Here is a 10903-nt window from a genome sequence, read left to right on the forward strand (position 1 = left end):
TCCCTTGTCAGAGGAATTCCCTCTTACTACTCTTCATTGTGGAATGGACAGAATGGAAAGCTCAATGTTTTTTAGGGAAACAAGAAAAGATAGCTAGACAGGACGTCTTTTTCCTTATTATTGATGTTAAAAAGAGACAGGACACATGAAGCTGCCTTATACTGAATCAGACCCCTGGTCTATCACAGTCAGTATTGTCTACTCAGACTGGCAGCAGCTGTCCAGGCTCTCAGGAAGAGGTCTTTCACATTACCTCCTACCTATTCTTTTCAACTGGAGATGCCAGGAATTGAACCTGGGACCTTCTGCATTCCAAGTAGACGCTCTACCACTGAGACACAGCCCCTCCCTAAACCTGACTTGCATCTGGTGAATCTGCCTTATATCATATCAGAGCGGTGGCCCTGCTCTGATGGGCAACACTCCCCTGGGTCGCAGAAAGAGGTCTTTCCCAGAACTGGCTGCTTGCTTGAAACTCTTTGATGGGAGATGCCAGGGACAAGCCCTAGGACATTCTGCATCAAAGAGTGTGTTGTGCCTCAGAGTCATGGCCCTTCCCTTGATGAATCCAGAGTACACCAGCGTGCATAAAATATGCCCAGTTTACACTGGGCTATGCATCCAGTGGCACCTACTTGTGCGGTAGAGTCAAGTGTGGCGTTGGTTTCACCAGAGCACCAAAGAGTGATGCCAGGGTTCGAAAGTCCCCATCACATTGTTCATTTTAAGAAGGTATAGTCTACTGTGGGACAGTTTATCCAGTGATGATGTCATCACAGCTGAAATGCTAACACACTGTTGTAATATCATGTTATTTGACTGGTAATTATAATGGTATGTGATGAAAATGTTAGATTGGGTCTGGTATGTTGTCTGCAACCTAGTAAGACCCACCTTATGACCGCCTTTATTTTTGCCATTGATTTTGCTGGGAAGGTACTGCTGACTCCCGGTACCCCTTACATTGACCTCTGCATAATGTGTGCACAAACCCCTTAAAAATTTCTAATGAAATCAAGGAGAAATGGGGAATTGCTTTGTAATTTTGATAGCTCAGCAGATGAAAAGCCGGAGTCTCCAGGACGGTCCTCTTCAGTCAACAAAGGCAGCAGTAGAGAGAAAGGATCAAGGTACTATAATCTGAATGATCTAACTTTATTCTTATTTGGAGCCGGAGGGCAAAAAGTTAACAGTTTAATAAATGCAGCTGTTTCTAAATTGGGCTTGAATATGCATTCACGATGGCTGTGTGTTTCAGCCTGCCGTGATTCTGAAAGCAGGCACATGCTCGAGTTCCCTGCCTCCTTCGGGTCACTGCAAACATGGCGACTTTCCTGCATGGATAACGTGGGGAAACAAATAAGGAAAACTGCTTGTGTGTGATGGCCACATGTAGTTATGTTCTACTATGTATATATGTGACTGGAAGCAGCTACTGGCTGTGTCATTCCAGTCCGTGTATAGCAGAGTTGTATGCTGCAAAACAAAGGCATTCAAAGTGATCACTCATGGTAGATACAGTTCTTCCTACACAGAAGGGCTAATTCATACAGGAAATTTATCATGTGTGAAGCCACTCTGTTCAATGGAACATTTTAAGTTTCATGGAGTCGGAGGGGGGGAGGTTAGGGGCTGGGAAGTGTATGCTCCAACCTTCTCCATCAAGTTGAGGTAAGAAGGCTGATGGTCTTAATTTTGTGAGGACGGTCCAGCCACTCACCGCCGTGTTCTGAGTGTTGGAACTATATCTTGGTTCTGATATTTTCCATTTATGTAGCAGAGTGCTCTAGGCTTACAGCAACAGCGGAATCCCATGTGTGTGCATTTACAGGAACAAAATAAAAGGCATCAGGCTTTTCTGCTAATCAAACTAAAATTCATTTATTGTGGAAATACACTTCTGATGGAAAAGGACAAGACAAGGCCACTAATCTAATCTAATTTTCTAGGTTTCTAAGTATGAAAAGGTATCTGCTTTCCACCCCATTGTGTGGGTGTGGAAGGCCTGCACGCAGAGCGGTGCGGCTCCTAGCTTTCAGCATCAAAGATCCTGATGAGAGGAGAGAACAAAGAGAAGTGACGAGAGAGTGTGACTGAAATCGAAAGCAACCCTAAGATTATCAGTCTAAACATCAAAGCATAGGAAGAGAGAGAGAGAGAGATCAAATAGCCCTTCCGCCCTCTTCTGTCCTATCTATCTAACTCTATGGTGAGACCCCCTCTGGATCTGCAGTTAAGTGACACAGCAAAGGCTGTATATTCCAGCACTGAGTTCCATTATATTAATAATCTTTTATGCATTGGATCCTGTTCGTTTCCTGCTGCCAGAAGCAGGTCCGTCCCTGCTTTCTGTAACCACCACCCCCTGCCCCCCGCCAGAGCCTTGTGGATAAAACACTACAGTGAAATAGGGAATCAGATAAGCTCCCCCTCCCCCCTCCTGTACATGGAACATCAGTTGGGTGCAGCCTGTTATCATTTATTGTAAAGGCCATTCCTTGAATGCTTAGACATCACCTACCTGCCTAGTCTCTTTAACTGGAGATGCCGGGGATTGAACCTGGGACCTTCAGCATGCCAAGCAGATGCTCTACCACTGAGCCACAGCCCCTGCCCTCAATCTTTCTGTTGTTTCAAAGTGTACTCATTATAGCATGATAGATGAGAATTTGTGTGTGTGTCTAAAACTGTCATATATTTTTAATTTGGAAAAAGAAAGAAAAATTACATAACCTGTTCCATTCATAACAAAATATCTTCCTCTTTCTGTAATGCTGGAAGCCTAACAAGTGCACAATATTCCTTAATTTTATCTAAGAAAGATCTTGTTGGAATTTTCTTCAGTTTCCATGTTTTTGCCAGCATCAGTCTAGCAGCAGTGATGGCATATAAACAACTATCCTATATCTTTTAGGAATAAAGTTTACATAATTTAATAAGGATAACTGTGGTATCATTTCAGTATTATACATAATTTCTTTTGAAATCATTATAGCAACTGTCTTCCAATATTTCACTGCCCTGATACATTTCCACCAGATGGGCAGTATACATTAACAGCACCAACACTGCAAATAAATGCTTTGAAATATATATATAGTCCTGAGGCTTTGGTTGGCAGTTTTTCCACTGATGTTTTATAACTGCTGTACAGGAAAGTACTCCAGCCAAATGTTTATGCAGGACTGAATCCTCATGCTGGCTATCAATCAGATCATGAGAGGGAGGCCATCTTGGCCATCTTCTGGGCATGGAGTATGGGTCACTGGGGGTGTGGGGGGGAGGTAGTTGTGAATTTCCTGCATTGTGCAGGGGTTGGACTAGATGACCCTGGTGATCCCTTCCAACTCTATGATTCATAGCAGTATGGATTCTTTTGTTCTTTTGCTTGCTTTTAAGTTTTACGTCATTGCTTTAAATAGAGAACCTTTGCATTCATAGAATCATAGAGTTGGAAGGGGCCATACAGGCCATCTAGTCCAACCCTTGCTTCATGCAGGATCAGCCTAGGGCATCCCTGACAAGTACTTGTCCAGCCTCTGCTTAAAGACTGCCACTGAGGGGGAGCTCACCACCTCCCTAGGTAGCTGATTCTGCTGTTGAATAATGGAACCATTATTGTTCTTAAGTGACCAAATATACAAAGGACCCAGATCTGTTTCTTCATAAGCCATGCTTCTACAGCTTGTTCTATAAAAGCCACATTATGGTTTTTCATGAGTGCTTGCATTTTTGGAGAGGTAGGGTAATGCAGATTACCCTTACCTGTGGAAGGACTGTCAGAATAAACTCAGTGGGCATCTCAAGGGTTATGGATAAGTAAATCCATCAGTACATTTCTGTGTATACATTTGAACACATGAACACATGAAACTGCGTTATGCTGAATCAGACCCTTGGTCCATCAAAGTCAGTATTGTCTACTCAGACGGGCAGCGGCTCTCCAGGGTCTCAGGCAAAGGTCTGTCACATCACCTACTTGCTTGGTCCCTTTATGCCAGAAATTGAACCTGGGACCTTCTGCATGCCATACTCTACCACTGAGCCACTGCCCCTCCCCATTTTATATTCCACTCTTCGCCCCAGGGAGTTTAATTCATCTATCTGGTTCTCTCCTTGCCAAATTATCTTCTCAGCAACCCTGCGGGATAGGTTAGGCACATAAATGGCCCTTGAGCACATAGTAAGCTTCATGGCTGAGTGGAGGCCTGATCCCTGCTGTCCCCCAATTATAACCTAATCATTACATTGGCTTTCTCTCACAGTTCAAGACCTCCAAGCCCCACTGGAGAACACCCGCCATGTTTCCTTTCTTAGCTCCCATGAAACAGATGCTGTACTGAGGCACGTAAGAAGGGTATTTCCACAAGAGGCCTCAGGAACACATTTTGTCCTCTTAAAAAAACATCTTTAATATTGCTGACACAATTTATGTCAGCAATTTTTTAAAAACTGACTGTCAAAGAGCTGACAGTGTTTTCCTCTTCATGTGAATTGATCCAAGCCGTCTTGGGCCATATGTGTCTCAGCCACACATGTTGACATGTGACCTTTGTTGTAGAGAGATCAAAGAGGGAGCACTGTTTGCAATATTGGCTGTAATTTCTCTAGTTGATGCAGTCATGGGAACACCTGCTGGCACTGTTCATGTATGGCCCAGTTCATACTGCCATTTTGCTTCATCGGTATGTTTCAATGATGGCTTCGGACTACTCACTTGTAAGGGGAAATGATCTGGTAGATACATATATTTACTTGTTCCTGTGAATAAACTTGCAAATCTCCAACAGGATCTGAGCTCTTTTTGGGTTTCCTTTTTTGAGCTGGTGTCCTGGCACTAGAAAACAGTAGGGGTGGTATTCCTAGGAGCACAAAGACATTGACATTGACTCGGCAACACAAACCTTGTGCAGTGTCATTGTGAAGATACAGGAAATTCTGAAGGCGATTGAAGTGCCCTGTGATGAAAAAAAAGTGTTCTCCCCAGCAGCGAGCAAGCAAGCCCATCAGTGTTAACTCTACAGCTAGGATTTGGGCTTTGGAAACACAAGGATTCCTCATAGACATTTGTCATTTTTCTAATAAAAGAAAAGGGAGAGGAAAAAAAGAAGAAGAGAAACCGAAAGAAGAAGAAGTGGAGCATGTGCAGAAAGTCGTCGAAGAAGTTCCTGAGAAGGCCGTATGGCTCCCCCCCTTTGACCCCATCTTGATGGATTACATTACTGAGGCTTCCAAAACAATTCTGCCGCTAGCATCTACCTCCCAACAGGTTGTAGCCCTTGCACAGTGAGTACCAGAATACTATTGTTGTAAATACACACACACACACACACACACACAGCACGAGAGTTAATACGGTTGCCAACTCCAGGTTGGGAAATTCTTGGAGATTGGACGGTGGAGCCTGGGAATGCAGGGTTTGGGGAGGAGAGGGACCTAAGGAGGGCATAATGGCATAGAGTCCACCTTCCAGAGCAGCCATTTTATCCAGGGGAACTGGTCTCTCTGTAGCTTGGAAGTCAGCTGTAATTCCGGGAGATCTCCAGGCCCCACCGTGGTTGGCAAACCTAGAGACTGTATTCAGTATTAGAAGTGCATTGACCAAAATTCTCAGTAGCTTTTCCTTTCCAACCAGCATCACTTCCATCTTGCCTGGCTTTAGTCTACAGTTTGTTCACTCTGTGGCCATTGGGGGGGGGTTGCTAGGCAACCCCCAACCATAACTGCCAAGGCTTCCATCAGGGAATGGGGGGAGAGAGAGACAGACTAAAAATGGTAAAAGATAGGAGGAAGTGAAGGTAAAGCTAGAGGGGGAGGTCCAAAGAAGGGAAAAGCCGAAGAAGAGGAGGGGAATAGAAAAACAGAGGGAGAAGTGGGGTTGCCAGGTCCCTCTTTGCCATCAGCGGGAGGTTTTTGGGGCAGAGCCTGAGGAGGGCAGGGTTTGGGGAAGGGAGGAACTTCAGTGCCGTAGAGTCTAATTGCCAAAGCGGCCATTTTCTCCAGGGGAACTGATCTCTGTTGGCTGGAGGTAAGTTGTAATAGCAGGAGATCTCCAGCCAGTACCTGGTGGTTGGCAACCCTAGGGAGAGGAGAGAGAGTGATTGGGCCAGGGGAAGAAACAGTATGAAGTAGGTAGGACCAAAGGAAGGGGAAGGGCTGCCAGTGGAGGGAAAGCTGAAGATGGGAGGAGAGAAAGATAGGTGGGGGGAGAGGTTGTGGGCACTTCTGGGGAAGGGAAAGAAGAAAACAAGAGGGAGTGGGGAAATGAGCTCTCCTCCAAGTACTTGCAGGTCACTCACTTATAAGCTCTTAAAATGAATTCTGCATTGTGCAAAAACTGAGTCAAGCATAGCCCTGCCCACAAACACACGTTCGAAGGACAACATACAGATGAAAACTCTGGGCCGCTTGTGGCTCTGGAAATTGGAAGGGAAATGTGGGCTTCTGTAGAAGGTATGGAGGAGAGCACTGAAGATGGATAGGGAAGACTAAAGAAATTAACACAGTTTATGGTTTATAATGAGTTTTAAATTGTGCTAGAATTTTCATTGTCCACAAATTGTGCTGGACTGTAGAGATAAAGAAGCCAAATCAGAAAGAAATGATGAAACTCTAATATTACACAGACGAGTGAACAATTTTTAAACACTTGAAAACCAGACAGATCTGTTAAGTCCACGTGGGAAGGATTCACGAGGTCGGAGACGGAGTTCAAACAATAACCGCGTTTATCGATGACAGGAACAGAACTGGTTATCACAATGAACAACCCCTGTTTATATGCTCCCTTGGCCACCTGCGGCCACTCCCCTCTTGATCCGTGATAGGGGGACATAACCTCCTGGTGACCAATGGTACATATTGGCTTAGAGCCAATGGGGTCCGTTTGCTTGACCAATAGGGTGAGCCGGGTTTAGGATCCTTCGTACAGAACTCAAGCTCCTAAGTCTCCCTTGCTTACTCCCCAACTATATACATACACAACACCCCTCCCCCCTAAGTCCGAGCAATCCTCACTGTGCACTGGGAGCACACAAAATCCTGGAGGTAGCTTGGCCGCAATCGATTCCGCTGGGAACGGCGCGGCGCTGGGATAGGGGGCGTCGGGCGATCCGTCATTGCCGGATCAGTCTCACCCTCGGGGGCTGAGTTGTCGTCCGCCGGGCTGCTGGAGGAGTCCGGCGCTGGCAGCGGCAACGGTTGCTCTGGTCGCTCCGGTTGTTCCTGCTCCCTGGTGACAGGAATCGGCAGCGGCGCTGGCACCGTGGCTGCTTCTGGCAAGTTGGCGGGGCGTCGTCGTAGCTGGTCGATGTGGCGCCGCAGAACGCGCCCCTCTGGGGTGGTGACCCAATAGGATACCGGGCTGCTGGCGTCCTGGACTGTGGCTGGAATCCAGGCAGGGCCCGCTCCATTTCATTACTTCCCACACACGTTATTGGGGTGGAGCGGGAAGTAGCCAAGTAGAAGCATCTCCCCACCACCACCACCAATATTATTTAGGTGCAACATGATCTGTCTTAGAAGTCAGCACCGATTAAAAGGGCAAATAGTCTGGAGAATTCAGTGTCTCAAATTAATCACATACAAACAAACCGCCAAAGCCATTCACCCCAGCTCGGTGCTGTGACGGTGGAGAGAACTGAAGAGCAAACTTCCAAAGTGTTGGTCATCCAAGAGCCTGCGCAGCTAGGTACATTGTGATTTATTTTCATATGATGTTTGGCTGGGGCTGGGTGCTGCAGCATCATTGAGATCTTTGGTCGCTCTAAGCAGCCCACCCAGTTCTTTCTTCCTTCTTCTTCTTCTTCTTCTTTTTACTACCTCTGCTTTTGCTGGTCAGTTATAAAATGTGAATCAAAATAAAGAAGCAAGAGAGGCTGGCTTGCAGTATGTCCCTCTGGTTTGCTGTGTGCACCTGGGGAGAGAGGGACCACTTCTACACCAGCTAGGATCATGAAACCGATCCGTCATGAGCTGTACACAGATAGTAGCGTTACGTGGGATTTTTTTTTTTACTACATACGCATGACTGATAGGGTTGCCAGCTCCAGGTTGGAAAATGCCTGGAGATTTGGGGGGTGGATTCTGAGGAGGGTGGGGTGTGGAGAGGGGAGGGACTTCAATGCCATAGAGTCCAATTGCCAAAGCAGCCATTTTCTCCAGGGGAACTGGTTTATATCACCAGGAGATCAGCTGTAATAGCAGGAGATCTCCAGCTGCCTCCTAGAGGTTGGCAACCCTACTGACTAAAGTTATGAAAACGTGTGCCTGGATTTTTTTTTAAATACAGGTTTGTTGCAGACAAGATGGGGGGCCCAATCGAAAGAGACAAGCTACACGAATTCAGCTGGGAACTTCACATCACTGAAATTGAATTTGACCTTAAATGTAACGTTGTGCCTATTGGGAAGATCAACAAAGGGACCTTCTACCACCGGGCTTTGCTTTTCAAGGTACATGTGATCATTCAGCTAGTTTTCTGAATGAAAAAAATACTGTTGCCATTGTACAAGTTCGGTTGTTGTTGTTTTAATGAAACAGATTGCATATGCTTCAATATGCTGGCTTAAGCTTCGATGTCACCTTGTCCCTCTTGTTTGAGCCTGAATTATTGAAGTATTTAAATCATTTTGTGTTCACTGAATATCAGTTTCCTATCAGACAAAGAGCTGCAGTGCTCTTCAGCAGGCGTTCCTGCTATAAGCGCTGTAGAAGATTCTTAGCACGAGGAGGCGAGTGATGCTTGCAGAACACTCAGTTGAAGGTTAAAATAAGACGAAATGTAGCTGTTTTTGAGAGCTCCTGTAGCTGAGTGATTGAAACTGAGTGCCAAACTAGACATTGCAACAGCCATGGATTCAACTTGGGGACGTCATTGCCATTTTAGGGAGGAATGTGACTATTTAAAAAATGCCACATGGGCCTGGCCCCTTGCCGCATTTTTTTGACTCATCAAATTCTTCCCTAAAATGGTGGCAGTGGTCACAGGTTGAGTCTGTGGCCTCCTTTATGTCTAATTTGGCCCTAAGCTGCCAGCTGGAAAGTCTCCTGTTCACATTTCCACTGGATTGCCCTGGCAAGCCAGGGAGAAGCTTTTCTCCCTCTCCCATAATACTAGAACGCAGGGTCATCTCCTGAAGCTGGAGGGTGAGAGATTCAAAACTGATAAAAGGAAGTATTTCTTCACGCAACACATAGTTAAATTGTGGAACTCCCTGCCCCAGGATGTGGGGATGACTGCCAATTTGGGAGGCTTTAGGAGGGGAGTGGACATGTTCATGGAGGAGAGGGGTATTCATGCTTGATACTAGTCAGGCTGCATACCTATTATCTCCAGGATCAGAGGAGCATGCCTATTATATTAGGTGCATTGGAACACAGGCAGGACAGTGCTGCTGCAGTTGTCTTGCTTGTGGGCTTCCTAGAGGCACCTGGTTGGCCACTGTGTGAACAGACTGCTGGTCTTGATGGGCCTTGGTCTGATCCAGCATAGCTTTTCTTATGTTCTTATATTCAAGCCGCTGCCATTCAGCCGCCACCCAAAGCCCCGGCAATGACAAAGGCATTGGGAGAGAAAGGGAGAGAGATTCCTTCTTTACGCTGAACCTTTTGTGGTTAAAATTGCATGCTTTCCTCCTGGGGCATTTAAATCAATCATTTCCAGGTTTCATTTCCCCCTGGGAAACAGATCCATGTGGCGTGTGGCACTGGAGCATTAATGCAAATGTGGTTTCAAACCACACAGCTATCATTCCACTTCCAGCTTATTGTAGCTCAAAAGAAGCCATGTAGGGAAGGAGCTCTGGACAGCCACCTGTCATTCTGATGTGGTGCAGTTATAAGAGGCTGTTCCAGGTGCCGTTCCTGTATGTATTGATCAGCCCTTGGAACGGAAGCTAACAGGCGTTGCACTCTGGTTGCCCCCTTCCCTAGGTTTTAGCAGACAGAATCGGCATTGGTTGCACCTTAGTCCGTGGAGAGTACAACAGAGCATGGAATGAAGTGAAATTGGTTGATGAGGCTCCCCTGGGAATACCCAGCGTTCTGATTCCGCCTCAGGTGTATATCGTTGACCTCCTATTCCAGCCGGGCCACCTGATGAAAGAAGGAACTGCAGAGGCAGATCACTACAGACGGATTTAACTCTCTTTCCAGAGGTGTTCCAAATGCTGCTTGTCAATTACTTGTATTAATTTTGCAGTCTGAGGCTTGTACGACTTCTTTCAAAAGGTTGCCAAAGCAAATCTCTTTGATGTGGACTGAAGGATCTAGATGGGCCTTTGGATCTGTTGTTTATTGGTGTGGGGGGGGGGACTGAAATCCTAACTTGAGATCATCAGGAGGGCGTAAGAATGTCTGACCAAGTTCATGTTTCTGATGCATTTAGAATAAAATTCAGATATCGGAAACATATGTAACCTGTGGTTTTAACATTTCAGCTTTCACAGGACAGCCACTTTGGTCACAAACTTTACAGATAATCATTTTCAATAACATATATTCATTTTCAATAAGGCTTGAGCTGAAGAAGTGCTTAAGTTTTCGATATTGAAAGTTCCATTTCCCTCTTAATTATGGACACATCATTTCCATTTACTATTAATGAGGACGATGGAAATGACCCACAAGAAATAGATATATGGTCTTAAGCAACACCCACTGGAGGAATGGCGACCAAGAAGAAGTAGAGTTGATTTTTTATACCCCACTTTTCTCTACTGTAAGGAGTCTCAAAGTGGCTTACAGTTGCCTTCCCCCATCACAACAGGCATGTTGTGAGGTAGGTGGTGGCTGACAGAGTTCTGAAAGATCTGTGACTGGCCCAAGGTCACCCAGCAGGCATTGTGTGGAGGAGTGGTGAATCATAGAATCAGAATTGGAAGGGACCACCAGGGTCATCTAG

At 45.8% G+C, this 10903-nt stretch overlaps 1 protein-coding gene across 2 annotated transcripts in view; it reads left to right on the plus strand.

Annotated features, from left to right (window-relative positions):
- Positions 1-10144, plus strand: part of ARMC3 (armadillo repeat containing 3) — a 62182-nt gene extending 52038 nt beyond the window's left edge. The window contains exons 15-18 of one of the 2 annotated variants that reach the window (XM_056857674.1): positions 1023-1130; positions 5089-5286; positions 8291-8453; positions 9934-10144. In XM_056857674.1, the coding sequence (XP_056713652.1) occupies positions 1023-1130; positions 5089-5286; positions 8291-8453; positions 9934-10143 (679 nt within the window). In that variant the 3' untranslated portion in view covers position 10144. The remainder of the gene's footprint in view (positions 1-1022; positions 1131-5088; positions 5287-8290; positions 8454-9933) is intronic. The other variant, XM_056857675.1, reaches the window with a different exon arrangement.
- Positions 10145-10903: the final 759 nt, after the last annotated feature.

Source organism: Euleptes europaea, chromosome 11 (assembly GCF_029931775.1).
Source record: "Euleptes europaea isolate rEulEur1 chromosome 11, rEulEur1.hap1, whole genome shotgun sequence".
NCBI lineage: Eukaryota > Metazoa > Chordata > Lepidosauria > Squamata > Sphaerodactylidae > Euleptes > Euleptes europaea.